We start from the raw sequence: 26,429 nt of genomic DNA, 5'->3' as shown, positions 1-26,429 counted from the left end.
GTGGCCAGACACGGGGACCTGATGTTACCAGCTTAAAACCGTGCAGACTCCGCATTCCCAACGGCTGTTATTCCTAGACACATCCCAGACTGACACGTTGGCATCTAAGCCAGCGTCTCCCCAATGTGCCCCTCGGTCACCATCACTTGTGGCTCTTCTCTAACATGCCAACTCCTAGGCCCTGCCCTTGGCAGGTTCCTGGAAGCCGGAGGTCACCCTCAGCCCTGGCTTCTGGCTGGTTCCTGCTCTGGGTCCATGCCCAGTGGACACCCCTGAGGAGGCAGGAGGGCTGCTCCCAGCATCGTCCTCTGTGGGCAGGAGGGAGCTTTCCAGAAGCCTGCTGGGCATGGGCCCCTCCTGCCTAAACTTTACAACATCCCAGGGCATAGGGTGGAGGTGGGGTCAAGAGGGAGGGGCCCAGGCACTGACAGGGAGCCGCCCCCTGGCTCCCACCAGCTGCCTTTCCCGTGGTCAGGAGCCTCCCCCCCCGCCCCCCCCGGGCCAGGTGGGCTCCCACCTGTATGGCTGCTCCCCGGTGTGCGTCCTCAGGTGTCTCGTGAGGTTTGCGGATCGGGGGAAGATCTTCCCGCAGTACCTGGGTGGGGGTGGGAGACTGTCAGGCAGGGCCAGGCTGGCACAGACTCAGGCGCCAGGTGCTTTCCTGGCACAGCCCCCCTCAAACTGGGCATCTAGTCCCGGAGGTCCTATACCTGGGGGAGATGGGTTTTAACTCCCCTGCAGCCCTGGGGCCCAGCTGAGCTTTACAGAAAAGCCACCGACAGACTGTCCTGCTCGGGCCCTCAGGCCGTGCCCCTCCTCAAGTGTCATCTCAGCCCTGGAGCCCGGAGGTGCTGGGCCTGCTGGGATGGGCTTGGACAGGCGGGTGCAGCTGGGGACAGACACAGGGGTCTCTTCCCAAAGCCAGGACTCCAGTCCCTTCCCAGAGCTGCAGTTAGACACTGAGCAGCACACCCTGGTCCAGGCCTTTTGAACTCCTACTGGCCAGGCCAAGGGGGTTATTTTTTGAGCTCACGAAGTTTAGTGGGAGGCAGGGGGAAGCCCACCCCAGACACACAGACTTGAGGGCAATGGGCCATTTGCTGCTGCTATGCTGTGAGTCGTGACTGGGTTTCTGCTGGAAGCGCAAGGTCACGGGCTTGGGCACATCGCCTGCTGCCACCTTACCAGGCCCCCCCCCGCCCCAGGGGCTCCCCGGGCTCACCTGCACGTGTACCGCTCCTTGCCCTTCCTGAGGATGGGGTCTGAGAGCGTCGGGGGCGGGGACCGGAAGTTGAAGGGGTGGTGGGGGAGGGGCTGCAGGGAGCCGCCGGAGTCCGCCTTCATGGCCGCGAAGCTCTCCAGCTTCTCCGTCATGGTCTCAATGGCTGACATCTGTCGGCACGAGAACGGGAGAGGCTGGGGACCAGTCCCGTGGGGTCCTCGGCGACAGAGCACACGGGTGGGCCAGGCCAGGGCAAGAAGGCCACGCGGGCCCTCGGGCCGGCCTCGGAGCCAGACATCCTGGCGTCTTCTCGGCCCCTGGGCTGGACTCTTCCACCGGCTGCGGCCAGCCCCGTTCCTGTCCTTCCCCGGGACCCCCGTTTCAGTCTTGGGCCCAGGCTGTGGGGCCCGGATCTGACCACAGCAGCCAGCCCTTCTGCCTGGTGTCGGGGACACAGCGAGGCAGACTGTGGACACGTGCGATTACGCATCAGCTATGCAGAAACAAGCCAGCAACGCCCACCGGTGCGGCCCTGGGCCAGCACCCCTGAATGTCCAGATTGGGTTAAAGACATAAATATATCGATTTTTTTCTGAGTCCTGAAAAATTAAGAAGTTACCCGAATCTCAGGCTTTAACAGGGATCACGGCCTGAGGCACCACCGCCACCCCCTAGTGGCAACAGGTCATAATTGCAGGCAAAGCACCAACAGGCATTCAGCAGCCTGGGACCAGACCCTACCAGCTACGCGGCCAAGGCCACAGTGCCAGCGTCACACGGCACAGGACGCGACGATACGGACAAAGGGAGCTGCCTCTCTGCTCCTTGGGGATGCCAAGAGCCAGCTCAGGGAGGAGAAGGAGGCGGGCATTGGTCCTTCCCACGTGGTGGGCTGAGTTATGACCAGACTGTGCCTGTCCTGAGTCCTGGGGGCTTGGGGACAGGAGGTGGGGCTGATGGAGCGGCACAGACCTCGCAGCACCTCCCCTAGATGGAGGGGCTGTCCCGAGACCACCTGCCGCGAGCCAGGCCCTGTGGGAGGCTGGGTGGGGCCTGAACAGGAAGGGCATTCATCACGCCAGAGCCCCTTGGGTGTTAGTTGGGGAACCACCGACTTGTTACAATAAAACACCCAGGAAGGGGTTAATGAATAGAAAACGGTGTCTCCCCTTAATGGCCCAGGCCACCTGTGATCCCGGGCTGCCACCTTGCCCCCACGCCAGCTGTGCCCAGGTGGCAGGCCTTTGGGCTTCCCCATTCCTGTGGGGCAGGGAAGCCCTGCTCTGGGCTGCCCTCCCCTGGCCCCTGATGGACATACGGGAACTGCCCCCTCAGTTGTTAACCAGCCTCTCACTGGGCGCTCCATGGACAATAGGACCCCTGGGACACAGACAGCTGCCCACCTGCCTGCGGGGCTCAGGCATAGCCATAGTCTTGAAAGGCTCTGGAGCCCTCCACCACCCAGATTTCCCAGGACCCCCCAGAGGTGGTGAGGGGACCACGGCCTGGCAGGACTTCCTCTCCCTGTACTCTGGGGGCTGCCCACCTGCACGTCGGGCCTCAAAAACAGAAGGCCCTGGCCACGTCCTGCCTGGATCTGCCCAGCACAGGCTGACGTCACCCAGATAGTGGCTCAGACCATTTAATTAGGTGACTTACTGGTCATCTCCCATCACTCCACCCACCCAGCTCTGGGCACACAGGCTGGCAGGGGGGCGGCAGGGCCCAGCTGACAGGAGGGACGAGCCCCCCCGGCCCCTCTTCCTCGGGCCAGGATGGGTCTCTGGGGGGCCGCAGCAGGTCCCGCCTGCCCAGCCCGATCAGATATCCCTGCCCAGCTCCCCCACAAACAAACACAGGATGCGCCTGCTGGCTTGTCGGCTTTTCCCAGCCCGTCCCAGAGAAAATCGCGGGAAGTTATTAACCAAACTCCTCGGCCCAGCAAACAATGGGGACTCTAAGTTTAGCTGTGAACCCGGGCAGGGCGCAGGTTTCACAACCTGGGGTGTTTGTCCAAGGCGGGGGCTCTGAGAAAGCAGATGATGCCCCAGAGTCTGGGTTCGGCCCAGGACCCTCCGGGCCGGGGGTGGGGGGCTGTGGCTCTGCGGGGCACATGGGCAAGGAGTCGGGAGACTCTGCCCAGCCCTGCTGCTCAGCCAGCTCACCAGCTCTCTGTGTCCACCCCTTGGGAGGCCAAGGCCCAAGGGGCAGACTGAGTGCCTGCAGGCCTGGCAGGGTCTGCGGTCGCTGCCCGAACTTGGGTATCTCCTTCCCAGACCCAAACTCCAGTCTGGTGGGTAGTCTCCACCCTCTCCAGCCCCTGGGGGGGCACTCCTCCTGCCCCCACGCCCCGGGACCCTCTGCATGTCTCCTGCTCCTGGCTCCTCAAGCCTGCTTTGCACCCTGGGGGCCACCCACCAGCACGTGGCATCTCAGAGGAGTCTACACACAGGTAGCCCATTCCTGGCCTCTCCACGGAAGCCCCCGGAAAGGCCTGCTTATGTCCCCATGGCCTGCTTATGTCCCCATGGCCTGCTGCGTCTGTATTTTTCACTCAAGTTTCTTAGATTCACCCCCTCTGAGCTCTGCCCACCACCCACTGAAGTTCATCCCACCTCCCACCGCCCAGTCTCGGCTGGGTGGGCTCCCTTTGGGCCGGGGTCCTTGGCCACTTCTGAGGGACCCATGGGGCTGCCCCCACCAGGCACCAGCCTCCTTCCTTGCTGTCCTGGCCCTTCCCACCCAGGCCAGCCTCACGGTGACGCGTGGAACCTGCAGGGAGAGCCCTGGGCAGGTGGGGAAGCCCAGGCCGCCGCAGGTGTGGCTCGGCCTCGAGTGGCCTCGAAGCTCCAAACCAGCCCGGAGCCCGCCCGGAGCCTGGGTCTCACCTGAGGGTGGAAGAGCAGCGGGGGCGGCCGCAGGAACTTCTCCTTTAGGACTCCCACGGGGTCCGGCACCTTCCGCTTCTCCACCCTGCTGGACAGCAAACAGAGGGTTACGTACACCCCCCAGGGGCCCCGCCGACTCCTGCCTGTGTCCTCGGTCTGTGTGGGGCCCTCGTCACGGCGGCTCTGCTTCCCTGGCCCCAGGTTACCCAGTCTCACCCGACTTGTGGGGACGTCCGTGACCTGGCCAACCCCTGCCTGCTGAGCCTCCTGGCCCGCCGCCCGCTGCCCACTGGGCCCCGGTTCCCTGCCCCCACTCGCTCCCCATCACCACGCCCAGCTCCGGGCCCTCCGACCTCCCAGGGTCCCTCCACCCACCCCAGCTGGGGCTTCCGCGCACGTGCAGATGCTGAGTCTGGAGCCTGGGACCTTCTCTGAAGCTCCCCCTGCACCCACCCGCCTGGGGTCAGCCTGCCTGGGCCCCTGGGCTTGTCACAGAGAAGGTGGAGCCCACGGGAGGCGGAGGCTGACGCTGACCCCCAGCTTCCCTGTCCCTGCCGGCCCTCGGCGTGGGGCGTGCTGCCTGACTGGTGAGTGACCAGTGGGCTTCATCCTGGGGAAGCCACCAGGGCCTCCTCACACAGCCAGGTAGGCTGGAAACTTGTGGCCAAACGCCGGGGACAATCTGGATAATCACAGGACACGTGGGGGAGGTGGACAGGGCGGCTTCCAGCGCCCCCCCTCACCCGAGGTCCTCTCCCACCTCTTCCCAACAGCGCGCCTGCCTCAGTCTCCCCTGTGGGGCTGAGATTTAATCTCAACTCTGGGAAACCTCTCCACACACAGGCATAGCCCTCTGGACAAACCCCGGACCAGTGCCTCCTGCAAGGGCCACGCTCATGTCACTTTTACTTGTGACCATGTCTTCCCAGGAACGAGCGGGGACACTGACTGCAGCAGGACAGGGGACAGCACAGGAGAGGACCCGAGTGCAGGAGGACTGCAGAGCCACCCCAGGGGCTCAGGGGCAGGAGCACCTCGCAGGTCCCCCCCCCCCCCGAGACCCCAGCCCGGTCCAGGAGGCGGACAGCGGGAGCCGCAGGACGTGCTTTGGGCAGGTTCCCCACCCGGAGGCATAAAATAAACCTGTGGGAGCTGCCGAGAGGGGTGGAGACCAGCTCGGAGGCGTGACCGAGGCCTCGGGGCTGGGCTGTGTCCGGTTCCGCCTTCCAAGGGGACACTGTGCGGTTGGTGGCGTGGGCTGAGAGGATGGGGACCACATGGGGGGGGGGAAGGTTTGTGTCCATCTCTTCTGCCCTTTCCTGGTTTGGGTCACATGGTGGCCCCACCAGGCTGAGGAAGAGGGGACCCACTGGGCGCGCAGGAGGGCAGAGCGGGAGACGCCCACCGTCCCCTCACGGGCACCTCTACCTGACTCTGACCTCACTTCTCCCACGTGTCCTTCGGCAGGCGTGACCTCACCCGAACGCCAATCCCAGGCCCTGCTGGCCCCTCGGGTGCAAACAGCAGGCACCTGGGCCCTCCGGGCACCACACACGCCCTTGCTCCCCGAAGACCAGTGTGTGCACGCACATGCATTTGCACACAGGACCTCAGGGTCCCCGAACACCAGCGCATGCACGCACACGCGTGTGCACACGGGCCTCTCTCACAGGCCCTGCACCAGCTCCCACTGCCGGTGCCTGCTGCCCACACCTCAGGGCACAGCTGCCCAGCTCCCCCAGATAGACGTGTTGGGGTCACGTCTAACCCCCCTGACCAAAGCTTGCCCAGAAACGGGACAGGATTAAGTCGGCCCCTCGCTGGCAGGGCTGGCAGGGACACTGATTTTTTGCAAACCCTCCAACGCTCCCTCCTTCCTTCCCCCACCTCCTCCCCTCTGGGGGCAGGGGCTCCTCTCTGACCTCCCCGGGCCACCAGGAACCCCCAGCCTTGGCTCTGCAGAGCAGCCTACGGGAAGCAGGGACTCGGAGCGGAGGAAAGAGTGCGGGTCTGAGTTGTGTGGGAGGCAGAGCTGTTCCAGAGACGACAGCTGGAGACAGCAGGGGTCCCGGGGTGGGGTCGGAGGGGAGGCTCGGAGGAGCTCAGGAAGCACAGCGGCCGGTCCAGTGGCTGTCGGCAAAAGGGAACCGCAAGGGTCCAGGAGACCCTGGCCTGGCCTCCCAAACACGCCCTGGCCGGGCACCCACCTCAGGCACGGGCCGAGGCAGCTGTGGGCTCCGGCACAGACCCCGAGCTCAGGCAGCCCCCGAAGCCAGCAAAGGCGGAGGAGCGAGCCTTGGGGGAAGACGTGAGGGCCGCGCCCGGCACGCAGACCCCCCCAGATGCCCAGCTGGGCGGCGCCCCTCTGGGAGAGCAGGTGAGGCAGGGCATGTGAGTACCTGTAGATGGGGTCCATGAAAAACGGCGAGGGTTTGGCGTAGTGCAGGGAGGGCTGCTGGGCCAGCTGCGCCGCGCAGGCCTTGGGCAGCCCCTCGCCGGCCCCCGGCTTGCGCTCCCCGTAGACGTGGTTCTTGCGCGGCTCCCGGCCGCCGCCGTTCTGACTGGCCCGGGCGCGGCTGCCGATGCTCAGGTCCAGCGGCTGCTCCTCGCCCGCCGAGGCGGCCTTGGGCGCCAGCAGGATGGGCTTCGCCTCTTTGGGTTTGGTGGTGAGGTCGAAGGGGGACTCGGCACTGGGGCCGCCACCCTTGAGGGCGTCCCTGGGCGACTTTGGCTCGGCCTTGACCAGCAGGCTGTGGGCGAGGGTGCGGTCGGCGAGGGGGTAGAGCGCGTGCGGGAAGTCGGGCAGGAACTGGAAGGGGAACACCGAGTGGTAGGGCAGAGCGCCCAGCCTCTTCTCCTGCGCGCCCATGAAGCCCGGCCCGAAGTACTTCTCGGCGATGGAGGCGATCGCCTTGATGGAGTCCCCCGTGGCGCCCGACGCCGCCAGCAGCTGCTCGTCGGGCGGCGGGAAGAAGGAGCGCTGGGCGTAGAAGACAGGCACGTCGTTCACGCTATTGGGGGCCCCCGGGGGCACCGCGCCCCCCCCGAACTCGGGCTTGCCCTCTGCTGCCTGGCTCTTGTCCTTGGCCTTGTCGCGGTCGCTTTCCACATCGCTGTCCAGGTCGGAGCCTGTGCCTGTGGTCGTGTCCAGGTCCGTCCCGGTCGTGGTGTTGATGTCCTCGAAGTCGCTGCCGTCCGACAGGTCGCTGCTGCGGGTCTTGAGCTTCTCGGGGTACGCGTCCTCCAGGCGGCCCTCGAACTTCTCCTCGGGCCCCGTGGCGGCCGCGGTGCCCTGGCCGCTGCTGCCCACGGCGGAGACGAGGGGCAGCGCCGGGTTCCCCAGGGGGCTGGGCAGCTTGGCGTCCTGGGTGTGGTTCAGGGGGCTCTTGAGCAACGGAGTGGGAGGTAGCAAAGGTGGCCGGGGGTAGAGGGACGGCGGGAAGATGCTGGGGAAGCCGGGGGTGAGTGCGGGGAAGGCGGGCGGGGCTGCCGAGAAGGGCAGGCTCCCCGGGTGCGGCCTGGAGGGGAAGTACTCGCTGAAGCCCAGGCCGGCGTGGTTGAGGCTGGGGGGCGGCTTCGCCTTGTCCAGCAGGGGGCTGGGGGTCAAGGGCAGGCCCGGAGAGAAGATGCCGCCGGGCGCGTAGTGGTTCTTGCCCTCGCAGAAGCGCCGGTGCTTGTTGAGGGAGGAGGTAGTGCTGAACATCTGCCCGCAGTCCTTGCACTTGATCTGCGTGCGGCAGTCCGCGTGCATGCGCTTGTGGCGGCACAGGTTGGAGAACTGCGTGTAGGACTTGTGGCAGACCTCACCTAAAGCACCAGCAGAAAGCAGGCGAACACGCTATGAAATTACCGGGAAACCTCGGGGTGGGGGGGAGGGGTGCTTCTGGCCCTGGTGATTGGAGCAGCCTGCGCTTGTGTCGTGTGAGCATGTGTGTGTGTGTGCATGTGTGTCCCTATGTGTGCACGCCTGCATGTGTGTGCAAACGTGTGGTTGTGCACATGTTCATGTGAGAATGTGTACATGTAGGCACATGTGTGCATATAAGTACACACGCATGTGCCCATGTGCATAGACATGCACGTGTCATGCATGTGCATGACTGTATGTGCAACTGTGTCTTCATGTGAGAACATGTGCAGGCATGTACGCGCACACATGCACACGTGTGCACATAGACACATGCATGTCACGAATGTGTGCATGGTGTGTGCTATTCACATGCACATAAGTGTATATGTGCGCACACACGTATACACATACATACACCTTTCACATGCATGTGAGTGCATACCTGTCGCACATGCATGTGCCACATGTGTTCATGTGTACACTGTTTTGCATGTGTATATGTGTGCACATGCCTGAGTGTGCCTACCTATATGTGCACATATACACATGTACATACTATTCTAGGGCTGGCCTCTGGTCACCAGCATGAACTGACAAGACCACTTGTGCCTTCCTCTTGGCCCCCGTGCAGCTCGGAGAGGCCTCAGCTGGCTCTTTGGAAAATGGGGGACCACTGCTCACACTCCCTTCCTGGGAGTGTCTGTAATGTGTGGGCTGAGGTCTTCTGAATCGCTCAGGTGGGCAAAGTCATGCAGGCGGCCGTGTCTGCCACCACATGGGCTTGCCCAGGACACCCACCCCTTCCTGTCCATGTCAGTGTCCTGCCCCACAGTGTAGGAGGAACCCTGACCACCAACCACATCAGATCTCCTATTTCTAAAGCTTAAAATGTCCCCAGTGTCCCTGTCCTCTCCTCCGCCCCAGGCCCTGGGATCTGCACCAGGAGAGGGCGGCCCAGGTGGTCACCCCGCTCAGGAGTTCTTGGTTGGGGAGTCTGGGCTGTGTGGTCACTGTTTGGGGGTGGCCTGAAGGTGGGGGTGAATCCCTAGCAGGGCCGTACAGAGAGGGGCTGGGTCCATGTCAGAGGAAAGCGGAACCTCCCCAAATTGGGATACAGAGGCAGATGCCAGTCTGTGTTCTTAACAGGAGAGGGCAGTGCCAGCCAGCACCAGGACCCAGAGGCCCAGGGGACCCCGACTCAGCCATTTCCCGATGGCCTGTGAGCTGAGGGTCAGCGAATCACCAGCTTTTCTTTCTCCTGTTTTTCTAGCAGCGGGAGGGACACACACACACACACACACACACACACGCCCACACATACACACACGCACCCCCCCCCCCCCCCCCCGCATGTGGCTCTCTCTGCAGGACAATTTTCGTCCTCAATGCAGCCCTGGTGGAAACAATGATTTCCGCGTGTTTCTCGCTCCCCATCAGTCCTCGCCGGCCTGATGTCATGCTATTCTAGCGGGAGCTTCGGCCCTGAGATTACCGTGTCCTTTAATCATGGTATCTATTTATATTAGCCGCTCGGCCTTCCCGGTCGCCTGGCATGGCGAGGCATTTTCAAGGCTGAGGGGGGAGAGTGCTGCCTCATTGAATCAAATCAGCCCCTCTGGGAGGCACGGGACCGTCTATAAATATCCTCAGGTCCCCCGCCCGGCCCTCGTGGGAGGGAGAGAGAGGCTGCTCTCAGCTCAGGCTTGGCTGGACAAAACAAGCGACACGTCACCGTGTCCCTGACCCTGGAGGGGTTCTGTCAGTGCCTCCTTAGTGGCTGCTGTCACTCTGAGGTTGGAAAGGTGCCTGGGCTTGGGAGCCTGGCCTGCTCGGCCCCACCACCTGTTCCCACGGTGGAGGGGCCTGAATAGATGTTGGGGCTGTAGAAAGGTCTCTAGGAGACTGAGGTCCTGGATTCAGGTCCTGGACCTGGGATGGCCAGCAGCTGTCACAGCCGGCAAAGGGGGGGTGGCTGCCTGCAGGGGCTGAGAGAGGCCCTGGATATGGGCACCAGCACCTTATGGGGGGTGACCCTGGGCCCTGCCAGGAGGCAGAGGGGCCTGGCCCATCCTCACCTGTCAGCAGTTTCTTTTCCTTGAGTGTGTGGATATGTTCACTCACACCCATGTGCACCCTCCCACACCCATATACACCACCCACTCCCACACCTGCATACGCTCACACCCTCCCCCGACACCCACACATGCACTCGCGCACACACACATTCACCCCCCACCTCCCCACTGAACAACCCCCACACTGGCGAGAACACCCTGACCCCAACTCCCCGCGCTCCCAGAGTCACCCCTCCTGGCAGTGATCTAACGGAGCCTGAGAAGTTCCAGGCCACCCAGCCTGGGGTCAGGAGCCAGACCCCTTGAACTGGAATCAGGGTTTGGCAGTGGTGCCTTGAGCACCTGACCCCTTAATGTCTTAAAGCCTCGGTTTCCTTCTCAGTCATTAGAGAGAGTACAGGCCCTGCAACCTAGGATTTTATAAGGATCCGGTGAGATAATGGGTGTGAATGGTGACTCGGCACAATGCTGGTGTGAATAGTGACTCAGCACAATGCTGGTGTGAATAGTGACTCAGCATAATGCTGGTGTGAATGGTGACTCAGCACAATGCTGGTGTGAATGGTGATGTCAGCACAATACTGTGTGAATGGTGACTCAGCACTATTTGGTGGGAATGGTGACTCAGCACAATCTGCCAGTGTGAATGGTGACTCAGCACAATGTCAGCGTGAAAGGTGAGTCAGCACAATCTGGTGTGAATGGTGACTCAGCTCAATCTGGTGTGATGGTGACTCAGCACTATGTTGTGTGCAATGATTGTTCACTGTACTGTTAGGCAGAGAGGATCCTTTAGGGTCACTTCCCTGGGACCTGGCCCTTTGTGACCTCTGACTCCTCTCCTATCAAACCCCCATCACTCGCTACCCAACACTCCTGCCCTCAAGGCCTCTGCTAGAGTTGCTGTCCCCACCTCTCCGCAGTTGTCCCCTCTGCTCACTCCCTCTGCTAGAGTGACTCTCCCACAGGCTGTCGTGGGCTCCTGCTGCACTGACAGGAGCAGTGCCCACCTGGGTGCCCTCCTGGCACTTCGGAGCCTCCTAATCCTGCACTCTTCTGGACAAAAGGGGGTTTGGCCCATGGGGGAGCACCTGGGGACCTCCTGCCATGGCCTGGTCCTCAAAGCCCCCAAAGGTCCCCCTGTGCGGCCCGGCAGGGGGACGACTCACATATGAAAGGTTTGACGGTGCTGTGGATGTGTTTGTGCTGCTTGAGGCCGGAGGACGTGGCGAACGTCTTCCCGCAGTCCGGGCAGGCGTGAGCCCGCGCGCCCACGTGCTGGGAGCGGATGTGCCGCTGCAGGTTGCTGGGGTCCGTGAACACCTGGGGAGACAGATGCTGTCGCTAGAGCCCCGTCCACCCCATTCTGGCTGCTGGATGGGTCTCCCTTACAACTCTGTCCCCTGCACCGAGCCCACTGGGACCTCTGCTGTAGTGGTGACCCCCGGGTGCCTGGGGAGAGCTGTTCAGGCGTCCCTGGCTTCTGTCTCCTTAATAATTCCAGAGAGTTCTGTGGTCATGAGGATGTGCAAAGAGGAACTCAGAGGGGACACATGCAGGCCCAGGGTTGGGAGGCTTGCCCGCCAGCCCCTCCTTCCACATTGAGAGACCGGGTCTGTCTCCCTTGGCTCTGTCTCCTCCTAGCCACGTCACCAGCCTTCCCGGAGATTTGCTCTCAGGTGGGGGCGGTGGGCGCCCACGGGCATGTTACCTTCACGCAGTTTTCACATTCGAAGCGCTTGCCGCTGTCGTGGGACATCTGGTGGCGAATGAGGTTGGACTTCCAGTTGAAGGCCTTGGGACACTGGTCACACTTGTACTCTCGCTCCTCTGTGTGGACGACCATGTGCTGTTCCAAGCTGTGCCGAGAGGATAGAGGTCACTGCAAGGCCCGCCTGCCACCCACTGCCTAGCGGGGGATGTCCCTCCACCCTGCCTGGCTTCTCTCGTCCCCCGCTCCCTGCTCAGCGATCAGAGTGAGGCGTGGCGCACTGCTGTCCACCCTGCTCTGGACAGCGCAACAGATGAAGGGCAGAGATGGCCCTTATCCAAAACCACCCTCCGGGGGCCCCAGCCCACACTTCCTGGCCTCTCTTCTGGACAATCTTAACCTTGAGGTTAACCCTGGGCCTGAGAAAAAGGAGTCCAGAGCTGTCAACACTGCCATGAGCCCCAGCGTGGGAGAGGGGCACAGGAGAGCCAAGGCCACCCTCCGAGTGGCCTGAGGGTGCTTGCCCGCCTGCCATGCACACACGGGCGGTGGCCGGCAGGGCTGGGTCTCCCCGGGACGGGGAGGGTGGCGCACAGCTGCTCCGAGGGCCGGGCCCGGATGAGCAAGCGGCTCCACGCCCTCTCGGGGGACGCCCTGCCTCTCCTGTCCCAGGTACGCCCGTTAATCTTCATGAGCGAAGCAGCAATACATCACAGCCCGTTAATTACGGGGCCAGCCATCCGTTCCGACCAGAAATGCCTGGGCTCGGCACCCGGCAGACTGTATTCCTTTCCCTGTTGCTAATTGTGATTTATGTGTTTATGTAAAGGAAACACGGACCCTCTCCAGCACGCTGACCGCCCAGGGCCTCAGCCGGGATTTGCCCAAATGCTCATTTTCTGTCATCTGCTCAGGGTGGAGGGTTTCCCACCCCTGGGGAGCCGGGGAGGGATGGGCGGGCGGTCCCCCGCAATTCCACAGCCAGTTAGTGGCCTGATGGGGCTGCTCTGACTTTGCGAGTCCGTCCGGGGGGAAATTCTCCTAGGTGAGAGCAGAGGCCCGTGCTGGAAAAGGCCTCTTGGTTCCCTGGAGCATGGGGACCACATGACCCGGCTTGCCCTTCGCGGGACCCCAGGAGGCCCATCTTTCCCAGGGGTCCTCAGGGCCCCTTGCCTGACTCTTGCGTGGCTCGGGGCAGGGGATGGCCAGGTTGATGGTGTCCAGTGTCATGGGCTGGCCCGGTGCCCTGTGTCCTTTCCTGTGATGTCCCTGGGACAGTGGGTGCTGCCCGTGGGGAGCAGAAGCTGGCACCTGGGGTGGGGGATGGGAACCCCTGGGCAGCTTCTTCTCACTCCTGGCCACTGTCTAAGAAGTCGTGTGTGTGTCCAGATGGTCAGGCCCCTCCACCAGGCCCTGGGCAGTGGGGCCTGGCTGTCTACACTTTGGTCTTGGGCATTTCTACAGAAGCGGCCCTGGAGCCTGACCCCCGCATGTCCTGGGGCCTGGCCCGCGTGTCTTAGCTTCCTTCACACCTGTCTGCACAGCTCAGCCCTGATTCAGAGCGACGGGGCCAGCGCTGTCTCAACTGGGCTACAAGGGACTCTTCCAGAGGTGGGGGGGGACTCGGACCACAGACCTGGCCTTCACGTCAGAGCCGGGAACACCGGTGGCCTCCAACTGCCAGCTCGTGGGCTGCTCTGTCTCAATGTCAGATGCCTGGGCCAGGGTACCTGCCCTGGCTGTGCCAGGAGGGGACCCTCATCTGCACCTGTCTCTGCAGCCCTTGAACTGTCAGGGCCCCCTCTGTGCTCCAAGGGCCACTGACCCCGCTGCCCTTGACTGGCTCCTGGGGGGGTGGGGAGGGAGGGGGGGGTGGCAGCACCTGTATTTGTTGGGGAACAGCCGCTCGCAGTCCTTGCACTCGTGGGCCTGCCCGTCGCTGCCCCCGCTGCCCAGGCCCTTGGGCTTGAGCGCGTCGCCCAGGCCCTCGTAGAGGGCGGCCCCCACCGAGCCGCACGCGTATTTCTTGTGTCGCCGCAGGTCCAGCTTAGACGGGAAGAGTTCGTCGCACACGTCACAGCGGAATGTGGGCTCCTCTGCAAGAGAGAGGGGTCAGGAGTTGGGGGGGGGCCCAAGACCTGCCCCAGGGCCTGCCAGGAGGGCGCAGGAAGGCTGCGAGCCTGTCCCACGCTCACTGTTCCCGCTCCTGCTTCCTTCCTGCCCTCACCCCGGACCTGGGAGTGGCTGCCCCGGGGACCTGGAGATCACAGGGACCTGTGTCTGCATCTGGGAAGCACTGAGAGGCGCTGGGCCCCGAGCCTCAGGAGGCCCCTGTGGGCTTGAGAAGCCCGTGCTCGGGAGCGAAGAAGGAAGCAGGCCAAGTGCTTTGTTTATGAATTAGGAGAAAAAAGATGACAGAGCTCTAATGCATGTCATAAATTATCGTCGTCAAGGTCAAACAAATTAAAAGAGGGGCAGCTATTATGAAGTTTACGAGGCGGCATCCTGACCGGCGTGCCAAGCCAAACAATCAGCCCAGAGCTGTCAATTTCCTGGGGGGGGCGACCTCCGGTTCATCCAGCCCCTCCCCCTCTACCCAGCGGCCGCCTGACAGCAGCTTCTGCACAGCGCGGGTCCCCTCCCAACCCGAGGCGGACCCGCGTCCCACACAGGGCTGGAGGGAGAGCTCGAGCAGTAAGCGCTCTGCACAGATGCATCGCGTGGGTGTGCTTGTGAGCCAGTGTGTGCATGCACGTGGCTCCCTGTGCAGGGTGTGTGGCCGTGTGTGTGTGATGTGTGCACAGGCATGCGGCTGTGTGAGAATGCAGGGGCACAGGTGTGAATGTTCACGCTTATGGGCATCCATCCACATCTCCGCATTTTTGTGCATCTCCACTCATGTTTGTGCTGGTGTACAGCTGCATTCATGTGCATGTGTGCACAGGTGTGAGTGTGCACATGTGCTTTTGTGTGTGGTTGCGTGTGTGAAGATTTGTGTGTCTGCATATCTTCGCCCTGCATGCATGTGCGTGTGTGTGCCTGGGCATGAGTATGTTTCTATGCACATGTGTATACTGCGTTGTGTGTGCATGTTAAGTGTGCACATTTGTGTGCATGGTTGACTGTGTGCTGTGTGTTGAGTGTGTGTTTCTGTGCATGTGTAAATGTGAATGTGTGCACATCTGTGTGAGAATATGTATATATGTGCATTTGTGTGTCTGTGTAAATGTGTGCAGTTGTGTATGGGCATGTGCACATGTATTGATGTGTGAATGTGCCTTTGTGTGCAGGCATGCACATGTTTGAGTGTGTATGCACATGCACAAGGACCCCAGGGCTGGCACCAGAGCCTTATCACCTTGCTGGGTGCTGCCCAAAGGGCCTGACCTTCAGGGGTGCAGAAGTCAAGGAGGCAGGGACATGGGGGCCAGCAGAAGGGGGGCCCTCCTTCCCCCTCCTAGTGTCAGGGAGACCACTAGAGGCATCTCTGAGTGTGAGGAGAGGTGAGCAGCTGTGCAGCCTGGGCAATGTGGATGGGGGTGGCCTGGGGAGAGGGTGGGCCACCTCCTCGTGACCAAACGCTTTTGAGCGTAGGGTGGAGGCACTGGAGGGCATCCCCACTGGTGGGCACTTGGACCCTCCCCTGCTGATGTCCAAGGGAAGACGCCTGCAGGAGCTGGCTCTGAGATGCCCCTCTGAGCCCTGGCACTGGCAAACACCCTCGGAACCCCAGGCACCACCTTGCCCCATGTGACTTCTGTTCACGTTGTCACACAGAGGCAGGTACCTGGGTGACAGGGGAAGGGCTGCCTGCTGAGAGGAGCCCTGGGAACTACGGGATGCAGGATGCATGCGTCTGGGGCAGGCCAGGCAGCCCTACTGCCAGGAATCGCGTTACAACAGCCGGCCCGCTCTGGGCTGTGGGGGCAGGGGCCTTGGGAGTCTCTGGCCCAAATGTCTCCGGACCAACCGCCCTGGAACTTATCCCAGACACACGCTGAGCTGTCAAGTAGACTGGGAGGAGGCAAGCAGGCCAGTGGTCCACACAGAGACCTGGATGGAGGAGACAGGGAGGGTGGCTGTGCCTGTGACCTAGGAGCAAGCGTCTGCAAACACAGTGGCCAAAAGGACAGACGTGATACTCCCACGGACAGCAGAGCAGCTACCTGGGCAGAGGGACTGGGGTGGTGGGGCCCGTGGCTGACTGGAATCAAGAGAAGGGTCTAAAGCAAAGCCCCTCTAGGCCCGGGGCTGGTCCTCGGGTGCCAGGTGGAAGCCCAACCACGGAACACAGGGGAGGAGATGGGCAGGATGAGGCCCATTTACAAAGGGGTCACCCTGAGAGTCTATGAAGTGCCGCTTTTAAAGCAGAATTCTGGCCTGGCTGGTGTGGCTCGGTGGTTGAGCACTGACCCATGAGCCAAGAGGTCTCGGCTCGATTCCTGGTCAGGGCACATGCCCAGGTTTAGGGCTTGAGCCGCAGGCGGGGGCGTGCGGGAGGCAGCCGATAAATGATTCTCTCATCAATGTCTTTATCTCTCTCTTTCCCCCTTCCTCTCTGCCTAAACCCCAATACAAACATATTTAAAAAAACCCCAGAATTCCGGCGTGCCGGTTATTTTCAGGAAAAACATCTGTGAAAATAACACAAATAACATCACCGACGCTGAGGGGTGGGCGCCTCCACGTGGCAGCACAGGCCCAAGGACGTTCGACGTTCACGCATCTGAACCTCAGATCCGTCCACAAGCACCCTCCTGGGGACTATACTTGTGCCTGCTTTCCAACGGGTAGACTGAGGCTGAGAGAGACTAGCTTACCCAGGGACCCAGCAAAGTGACAGAGCCATGTAACTGCGGCCTTTGCCATGTTCAGCACCCCGAAAGCGGGGGGCGGAGTCCCCACTTCCCACGAGGCCGTGGGACACACACAGCACGTGGCGTGCGAGTCTGGGGCACACTGTCACCCCCGCAGCCTCCCTTCCTTTAGAACTATCAGCTCCTGCGCATCTGAGCACCGAGGCACCGGTTCAGGACCGAGCGGGAAGCTCAGGCCCACAAAGCTGCTCTGCGGGTTCCCTCGGGCATCCTGGCTGGGTGGGGCGGCGACTGGCCCTCCCACCAGCGTCACCACGCTGCTGGAAATGCCCGCTTGCCTTTGACTCACTGCACTGGGCTAAGAGCAATCACTGAAGTTACCATTTGAAAACAAAGAAGGAACGTCAGCCCCACCCACCCAACTTGGACCAACTGCTTTTCCCACGTTTGATCCGAAATTTGGATTTAACATGAAAACTCGGCCTGATTCTCCGTCTGACGGCATTGGAGGGAGCCTGGAGGTGATGGGCCCAGCGACGGCCGTGACAGTCACCCTCCTTCGCCGCTTCCCAGCCCACTGTGGACCCGAGCTTGTCCCGATCGAAAGACAGCAGGGAAGGGGACACATCTAAGCCTCGCCCACCGGCGCTGCGTGTGGACAGGGTCCCACTGCCTCCCATGCAGGTAAGGCTGGCGTCGGGGGCACGCCTGGGCTGCGCTGGCCAGGGGCGGGGTGTGCCCACAGCCCACGTGGCTTTCGCTTTCCCAGCACAAGCAACTGTTTCACTGAAATACTAAGTGCGTTGTTACATCGCGCCCTGTCATACTGTATTGTTGCACTGCATTGTTCTACGCTGTATTTGTTACATTGTATCTCATCGCCTTGCACTGTGTCAGTCTCATACCTTACAAACAATACACTGCATCCTCTTGCCCTTTCTTTGGAGAGAGAGGGGAAAGAGTTAATAACGTCGAGCCTTTCTCAAAAGAAAAGCATGTTTGAATGGAAATAATTTTCTTTATTTTCTTCCAAGAGCAAGTTCTCCTGAAAGAGAAACCTTTCCCCTCTCCATTGAAAGAGTAAACACAAAATAAAAATTCGCTGGGACCCAGGACCTGAAGGGGCTCTGTCTGCTCACACTCACTGGGAGGAAAATTAGACTCTCACGTCTACGGAGCTGCGGCCTAGACAGGGGGCGTCCAGCCCCAGGCCAGCCGGCCAGAGCTCGGGTGCCCAGTGGGGTGGCCCACTGGGGCCTGTTTCTTCCATGTGACCCGGCCCGTGTGGCTCTGCGGTGAGAGTGTCGTCCATGCACCAAAGGGTCTCGGGTTTGATTCCTGGTCAGGGTATTTACCCAGGTTGCTGGTTCCATCCCCCGTCAGGCACGTACGGGAGGCAACTGGTCAATGTTTCTCTCACACATTGATGCTTCTCTCTCTCTCTCTCTCTCCCTCTCCCCTCTTCTCTCTCTCAAATCAATTTTTTAAAAAATCCCTGCAGTTTCCTCTTTTAAGCTGGGTAGGGGGCCTGGGGAACCGTGGCCGGGGCAGAAGCTCCGTCTTCCACCCAAACTGAGCTCAGCCAGCGGCGTGTGTCAGATCCACGCCCTGCTTGTCCATCTGAAGTTCCATCAGCAACTTCTCCGGGTGGAGCAGGAATATAACAGAAAGGGAAGCCAGTGCCTAATGGCCTCGCAGAACCGAGGGGGACGCAATTATGTGGCATCTACATGCTAATCTACCAGCCTGGAGGCTCGAGGCGCTCAAGAGCCCACTCCAAATTCCCGCCGCGATAAGGGGCTGCCGCATTTAGCCGGCCCGGGATAAAAGATTTTTTATGATAATTATCTTAGTGAGGAACGTTTTTGCATTTTCTTTTTTGTGCAATTCAGAGTCTAACTGGGGGGAGAGGGGTTGGCTGTTGGGGGGCGAAAGAGTGGCCTCGCCAGCAAAGAGTCTGAAAAGTCAAATGTTTGGCGTCGGGCGATTATGTGTGGAAAGCAATTAGCCCACAAATGTCTGATAAATTATTAGGTAAAAGGAGAGCTAGGTTATTCAAGATCAGGGGCCGGAGGGGGAGTGGGAATCGAGGTTTTTAAACCTTGGGAGAAAAGAAATTTCATTACACAAATAAGCTCCGTCTCCAAGCATGCTCCGGGCTAAGTGGCTTCACCTCGCAGGCTCGCGTTTACTCGAGATCCACAGGTCTTTTCAACAATTGTTTTAAGGGAAATGAGACTGTCCCCTTGCAACCCAGGTCTTGGCCATTTATTTTTCTTTGCTCGATGGCCTAATGAAAACCAAACATCAGAGCAGAGGACAGATGGCATCCGGCTCATGAAACTGTCCCTCTGCAGTGACTGCCTTCGGAGTAGCTCGGGGCCGCGGTCGGTGCTGCCCACAGGAAGGCTGGCTCCTGACCGCCGGCCAGGCTCGGGGGCGAGCGGAGGAATCGAGGCAGAGAGCTCTGGGTGGGCTCTCAGAGGCCTCCTGGTAGCTCCAGGGCCCAACTCCCTGCCCAGCCAGTGCCACCCCCAGTCATGCCACGGGAGGGGCTCCTTGGACAGACTTGCTGTTAATGTGTTTGTGGGGGAGAGAAATAAAGACAGAAAGGACCCCCTTCCTCTAGCCTGAGGGGTCAGTAGCCCCGAGGACGCCTAGGCTAGAGGGGACGCTGCTTTTCTGTTCACCGGTGGGGCTCGTGCGAAGCAAAGCCTCCGTCTGCTCAGAGGCGGCGCTCAGGGAGTAAGCGGACCCGCGCCCGTGCCAGGCAGCCTTCCCCCACCCACTGCTCCCACTTCTCTGTGACTTAGGCCGGCCGCAGCACCCCAAGGTGGCTGGGGAAAGCGACTCTGCTCAGAAATCCTGGTCGGTCTGCGACCGGGACTTTCTCCAGCTTCCCCTGAGACACGCTTGGGCGGATGGACGGGGAAGGGAAGCGGGCCTACGGGGCAGTGACTGAGCAACGGCGCGAGAGGCGGCGCTCGGAGCAGCCGCAGCGTTAACGCAGGACGCGCTGAGCCCGCACCCCAGGGCCCGCCCGGCCCGCGTCGCCCTCTTCCCAAACACACTGGCCCTGAGCTTCTCTTTCCGACGGGTCGGCCTCCTTTTAGCTACGGATGGGCGCTAGTTTCAAAGACAGAGCTGTGTCACCATCCTCCCCTAAGCAAGGCGGGAACTCCTCCCGTGGCGCAGAGCTCTGGAGGCAAGCGGGCCCAGGCCACAGAACGGCCTTGTTTTTGTTTTTTAAGTACTGAGGAGAGCAGACGCTGCTGCTGTTAATAATCATACAGTTTAAAAACATCCCCGGGACTCTACCAGAGAGACATAATATGACCAAACACCAGCACCCACATCGGCGCAAGTCCCAAGTTGAACCCAGGGCGGGGCTCCCAGCACCTGAGGAAGGAGCGAGCCAGGGGCTGAGGCGGGGAGGCTGCGGAGAGGAGGCTGTTGTGTTTGCCTGGATCAGAGTGGGGGGCTGTGGGCAGCGGCTGGGGGTGCCCGGCCCTCATCGCGGATGAAGTGACCGGCCACCTCGGGAGCTCACTTACCATCCAGGCTGGAGGGGACGGTCCCCAGGGAGTAGGCGCCTTCCTTCACGTGCACCAGCAGCTCTTCCCCTGGCCCAATGTCCTTGATGACTTTATAGTAAATCTGGGAAGGAGAAAACAGAGAGAGCGTGTCAGTGTCAGTGTCACCGTTCCCGGTAGTCTGGAAAGGCGCGGAGAGGGCACCCGGCCCTCGCCCTCAGGGGCCGCGTGCTGGGCAGGGGTTGGTCTGCCTTCTGAGAGCCCCCGAGAGGCTCCCCTTGGGAACTCTGCAGAATATGCTCAAAAATCCCACAGCCCCTTTTAATTTGTTTATCACTTCTGCATGCCGATATGGGGGTGGGGGAACTAAATCCACAAGGATCTGTCCCAAAGTTTGGAGCAAGGAGTGGCCCAGCAGGAGGCATTAAGGGAGGATGCCTCTCAGCCTCAGCCACAGGGCCTGGGGTGATTCCTTTGGTCAGTGTGTGTAAGTCAGGGGGACATCCTTTGCCCTGATGCAGGCGCCCAGGTCAGGAACGAATGTGGGTGTCCACAAAAGTGGCCATGAGCTCAGACAGGGGCCCCGTAGGCCAGGACCCTGCGCGTCTCCCATGAGCGTGGACACCGTCCTGAAGGGGGGTGGAGGGCGGGGGCGCCTGCAGCAAGCCCGGTTTCCAGTGGCCGTTGGGGACCTGCGATCGGGGACATCCCTGAAACGGGGAGGCGGGGGCGGGGGGCTGGGGGTGGACTCTGCAGCTGAGTCTCGGGATGTTCAGGCTCAGTGCTCCGGGCAGCCCCGCAGCTGGTCAACGTGTCTCCTGAAAAGGACCGATCACCCTGGAGGTGGTGGCCGTGGTCTGGAAAACTCCAGCATGGCGGGGCCGCTCCGGGGGGAGAACCAGGCCGCCTGTCTCTGCCAGGCCCTGCCAGGAGCCCCTGTCCTCTGCAGAGACCGGGGACATGCAACATGTGGGCAGGGGGCCCCCACTCCTCACAGGAGCAAGCTGATGTTGTCCCCGGGACACCGGACACCAGGACAGCGGGACTGCACACAGCGAAAGCAATCGCCCAGGCGCGCACGTCCCACCGCCGGTCCCGTTCCCTTCCCGGGGCTCATCAGTTATTTTATTTGGCAACTATTTTCAGGGACGTCAGTAAAATAAAGGCAAGATTTTCAAACGAAGGTAGTAACTGGGCCATCTTGACTTAGAAATTCAACCAACTGTTATTAGCATCCCAGTTGCGTCTCATTTTATCCAAAACATTGCACAGAGGCTGAACCATGGTTTTTTAAATAATCAGACTTGAGCTTCTGTCTCTCAGGTCGGGGCAGCGAGTCAGGGGGTTGTCAACACGCAGGGAGGGTTGGTCGCGCTTTGATCCCGGTGAGCGCGCACTCCCAGCAAGGGCAGGTTTCCTGCCTTCCCGCCCCGCTCGCGTCCTGGCGCGCAGGCTGGGGAGGCCCGGCCAGAACCGCGGCTTCCGCAGGTCCCCGTTAGAGGGCAATGTGGACCCGCCCGCAGCGTCCCTCCCGCCGGTGCCCCCCACTCCCGCTCCCAGCCCCGCGCGGGACGCGAGGCAGCCGGGCGCTCTGACCTGGACTCCTGGCTCGGCGCGCGCGGCTCCAGGGCGGCCGCGTCCTCCGTGGGCCGGGCTGCGGGGCTCCTGCTCCAGCAGGGCTGGCGGGGCTGGGCGCCGAGCCTCGCTCCTCTGCCTCCCCACTTTGACCCCCTGGGAGGGCCAAGTGGCCTCCCAGGACCCCCACCCCCGCCTTACCCCCGCTTGGAGGGCCACCGGCTCCCCCAGGCCCCACACCCCAGCTCCTAGGGCGGCAGGACTTCCTCCCCGACCCCCTCGGAGGGCCCTAGGACCTCCTGGGACCAATCCCCACCCGCACTGCACTCCAGGGTCGCCCAGGTTCCCGCCCCCCACAGCGCTCCCTGCTCGGAGGGCTGCCCGACCGCCTAGGACCCTTCCCGCACCCCCAGTCCGAGGGCCAGGGACTCCCTCCTCCGCTGCCCTCCAAGGCCTCCTGGTCTCCCAGGGGCCCGACCCTCCCCTGGAGCTGCCCGCGGGAGGGTCTAGCGCGCTGGGGCTCAGGGAGCAGTTTGCGCGCAGCGGCCGCCCCGTCCCTGGCTCGGGACCCCACAGGACCGCCACCCGCGCGCCCGGTGGGGGCGCAAGCTCAGGACGCGAGGGCGGCGGGCCCGGTAGCCGTGGCCGCCTGGACTTTGAGCTGCAGACGGAATTAATCGCTATTAGTGTTAATCGCAGGGCCCGGGCGGGGCGGGTGGGGGTGGGGTGGGGGACACTGTCCGGATCTGCCTCCACCTGGGGGAACAGGGCAGGAGGCGAAGAAAATCTGTGAAAACTTTTCCCAGCTCCGCGGGTTCTCCCTGCGCTTGCGGCAGCGGGGGGGAGGTTGCACAGAAGCCGCGGGCGTTTTTACGACCTGTCCCCAGTGGCACAAAGGCCGCATGAGCCAGACGCGCCGACAAAGCCGAGGTTCCTGGTGCGCGGGGTCGGGCGACTTCCCGGGACAAAGGCCGGGCTTAGGTGGGACTGCGCGCGGCCTGGCGCTCCTGGCTGGCAGGGCTGGCGAAGGCGAACTGCGCCTCGGCTGTCCCGAGCCCTGAGCCAGCCCTGCCCCCCGGGGCCTGTAATATATTATTGCAGCCCCTTAAAAATTCCTGAAGTCGGTTTATCGCCTTCCTTTCATTGTCTGCCTGTCAGTCCATCACACCCAGACCCGAGACCAAGCCAACACCCCGGACGGGCTGAGCCGGGGAGTTTTCAGGAGAGGGGAGGGAAAAGTCTGCCTCTCAAGAAGCGCCGTCCTCTCCAAAGCCCTGTCACTCGGCTCAGCCGCAAGAAGGAAACACCGAGGTTTGTTGTATTTTGTTCCAGCGGCAGCATCGAAGTCCCTCTGCCTTTTTCCGAGCAGCCAGTTGCCGCCCCGCTCAAACCTGCCCGGGGCCCTGGGTCCCGCGCCCGCCCGGCCGGCCCGGGCTGCGGCCCTTCTCTGGTTTCAGATCCCGGGGCTCCGCTGGCTGCTGCCACAGCTGCGTTTACTAGCGCCAATAAATGTCGGCTCTGGACGCTTTTAAAATAACCGTGCCAAGCAGACCTGATCGGAAGTCAGTCCTCGCTGCAGCGGCCCAGGCTCTCTTTCTCGACAAGGACTCTATTGAGCGCGGCAAACAACACCCAAACCAGGCCCTGGGCGCGGTGACAGCCCTGCCTGTCTCCCTCCCGTCACCCTCCAGAGGCGCGCCTTGGAGCCCGGGGGATGCAGGACACGCGGGTGGCCACGGCCTGGACAAAAGGCAGAGAAACTGCCCGGGAAGCGTTGGATTCAGCACGGGCCACGTTCATTTCCACTGGGCCTTTCACGAAAATGAACATCGTTTCCATCCCAACAACGTTCTTTAAGACAAAGAAACATTTCAAATTGATCGCAGCCAGTTTGGATACTTTCTCCTTACGGTTCTTTAAGTGTTATTTTTTTACAATATCAAATCCATTCACAAGGATACATAGTATCTTCTAATAAGCATGCCTAAGTCCCCCAGTGTTGATGTCTACTTAATCTTAGAATCCTTAAATGCAAATCGATGAAAAACCGCGTGCACGCTGCCCTGGGCGGGAGGGACGGGACGCAGACTCGGGGCCAGCACAGGACACAGGCTGCTGGTGGCGCCCGCCCCTCCCGGGAACAAATGGTTTTCTCAAAGAAATCCTGAAAATGCTCAGGCGAACCCGACGGCTCTTCTCCCTCGTTTGGGAAACTTTAAAGAGGCCTTTGAATAACTCAGTTGAAATTGCCTGCCGCTTATCTTTAAACAGATCAACCTCTCAGGGCCCTGGATTTGGGAATTAGACGGCGCTCGAATTCGCGGAGGCTTCGGTGTGGTGCCCGGGGGCTTTTCCGCAGAAGCCGGGCGGCCAGGGGAATCTGAACTCCTCTGAGGAAACTGCCGAGAGCAAGTTCATCCAGGGCCCGCCCGCCTCTCCCGGCCTTCGGAGCCTGACGTTGGTCTGAGGGTTATGCCTGGGCTTTTTTTTTTTTTTTTTGTCTCTTGGGGACTGAAGAGGCTCGGTGGGTGCCCGGGCTGCCTCATTGCTTCAAGGACTTTGGAAGTGTCACTGTGTGTCCTCACTGTTTGCTGGCCCCGCACCCTGGGCCACCTCTCTGGGAAAGGCTGTGGACCCCGGGGCCCTGCGGCTGGCCCGGGGCTGAGCATCGCAGGTTAGAAAACAGCCCCTGCGATGCTCCAGGACCCGCCGGGGCGGCGCGGGGGGGCCCCTCTCTCTCTCCGCCCTTGTCTGGGCCTCGGCTGTCAGAGCTTCCTCTGCCCGGTCTGCTGGCCGGCTTTTCAGGGCCCAGAGGGGACAGCAGCTCCGGGTTCTGCTCCATCCGCAGGCTCCAGGGGTCTCAGACAATTCTTTCTTCTGGCCAAGGGCGGAGCAGGCTTGTTATCTGGGCTAAAGCCGTTTGCGCCTAAATCTTCACATTCGACCGTAGATATTCTGCCCCCTCCCAGCGGCTCAAACATTAAAAAATCTCTACACGTATCTCTTAGGTGTACAGTTCGCACCTGGGCATTATTTCTCTCTCTCCATAAATTTTCGGCCCCAGTTAAATTGTCTTCCTGATTCTGAAACGGCTTCTTGCTATAAAATACTCCGTTGATTACGAGGAACAGACTATGCGCCGACCGGCGCTCCCAGCCGGCGGGGGCCGCGACAGGGCTGCTGGCTGAATTTCTATCTCGGTTCTTGCCACGAAGAGGGTCCGCTTGCTCTGAGGACGGCGCCGTAGAATCGAACAGCTTCCCGACAACTCGGACATGTGTTTTCAGTCTTTTGTAAACTGGCCAGGAAATGCTAAAACGAATCCCCTGCCCTTCTCACTAAGAGACAAGCGTGTCTCTTCGGAAGCTGCCAATTCACCGGCAGTTTTTACTTTATAAAACCGCGGGGAACAAATGCAGGGGTGGAGGGGACCATCCGGGTGACGGGGTGGAGCAGGGTGGTGGATGTCAGAGGCCCGTCCTTTAAAATCCCAGCCTGGCAGACAGAGGGGTCCACGTCGGGCGACAGAAACGAAAGCGAAAGAGAAGCGCCCGGCACCAGCGGGCGGCGAGCGGCCGGGAAGCAGCGGGTTCGCGTTAGGAACAGCGCTGGCTCGGGCGCGGCCGCGTGTTATCAGTCGGCTAATCTGCTAATGAAATGCTTTTGTTCCACACGAGAAAGGGGCTCAGCCCCGTCTGCTTTCACTTTGGGGAGGCCGCCCCCTGCTCAGCCGGAGCCCCCCACTTGGCCCCGGAATGTGCTGCTGATGTGGGTTTTCCTGCCGCCCGGCCAGCCCTGGGGAGGGGGCGGCGGGGGCCTCACCGGGGGTTTGGAGCCCCGAGCCCTGCTCCCCAACACATGTGTGGCCCCGGCTCCACGTCCTCAGCCCCACCGCCACTTGCCACCTGGCCACCAACCTCCCTGCCCCGTGGAGGCGACGTGGGAGCCGCCTCCCGCCTGCCTGCCCCTGTGGGCACCCTGTTGACAAGCCCTTGTTTTCTCTCAACATTAGAATGGAGCCGGGAACAGAGCCCGCCTGTCTCTCCCGAAACGTTTCAAGCCAACTCGTTTGCTCCTAATTGTGGGAGCATGAGCCACGCGGCGGGGGGGTGGAGGTGCCGTGGCTCTCCTGGGCCCTCCGTTCCCGCTGAGCTGCCGGGGGGGCCCGAAGCTCCCGGCGCTCTGCCAGCAGCCCAGCCACCCCCAACGATCCCAGAGGAACCCGGTCTCCCCAGCTCGGGACCGTCTGTGGGCCCCATGTGGGTAGCAAACCACATCACCTCCTAGGTGATGGGATCATGTCCAGGAGGAAATCCGTGGCCCAGTGTGGCCCGAGCTGCCCTGGGCTCCCCCATCCAGGGCCACGGAGAGGAGGGCCGAGCCGGTGCCGGAGGAGCAGTGGGCCTCTCGGAGCCACGGAGGACCGAGGGGAGGGTCTCGTGGCCAAGATGAGAACCCAGAGGTGGGGCCGGGAGCACTGCCTGCAGCCCCCCAACCACGGGGACCACGCGGTCCGTGCAGAAGACGGCCAACCTGGAACCGGAGGCCGGCGCTGTGCGGGAGGGAGGCGTCGGGGCCTCCGTGACGGCGCCTCCCGTGGCAGGCAGGTCGCACGAACGCTGGAGTTCTCAGGGAACCTCTGGACGGGCGCCGAGTTCTTCCAAGCCCCGGTCACTCTGTCTCCCACGCCCTTTCCCCTGCCGGGCCCCCGAGTGGGAGCTCAGGGCCGGGGCCTGGGTGCGCCGGGCGGCTGCGGGC

General features: G+C 61.8%; 1 protein-coding gene across 3 annotated transcripts in view; it reads right to left on the bottom strand.

Annotated features, from left to right (window-relative positions):
- PRDM16 (PR/SET domain 16) overlaps positions 1–26,429 on the bottom strand; it is a 266,524-nt gene that overhangs the window by 12,542 nt on the left and 227,553 nt on the right. For 2 of the 3 annotated variants that reach the window (XM_081145608.1, XM_081145610.1), the window contains exons 5-12: positions 20,118–20,220; positions 13,629–13,842; positions 11,747–11,894; positions 11,205–11,358; positions 6,510–7,917; positions 4,111–4,198; positions 1,223–1,392; positions 518–595 (exon numbers count right to left, since the gene is read on the bottom strand). In XM_081145608.1, coding sequence (XP_081001734.1) covers positions 518–595; positions 1,223–1,392; positions 4,111–4,198; positions 6,510–7,917; positions 11,205–11,358; positions 11,747–11,894; positions 13,629–13,842; positions 20,118–20,220 — 2,363 coding nt within the window. The remainder of the gene's footprint in view (positions 1–517; positions 596–1,222; positions 1,393–4,110; positions 4,199–6,509; positions 7,918–11,204; positions 11,359–11,746; positions 11,895–13,628; positions 13,843–20,117; positions 20,221–26,429) is intronic. The other variant, XM_081145609.1, reaches the window with a different exon arrangement.

Source organism: Miniopterus schreibersii (genome assembly GCF_964146895.1).
Source record: "Miniopterus schreibersii genome assembly, chromosome: 8".
Taxonomy (NCBI): domain Eukaryota; kingdom Metazoa; phylum Chordata; class Mammalia; order Chiroptera; family Miniopteridae; genus Miniopterus; species Miniopterus schreibersii.
This window is presented reverse-complemented; position numbering and strand designations above follow the sequence as displayed.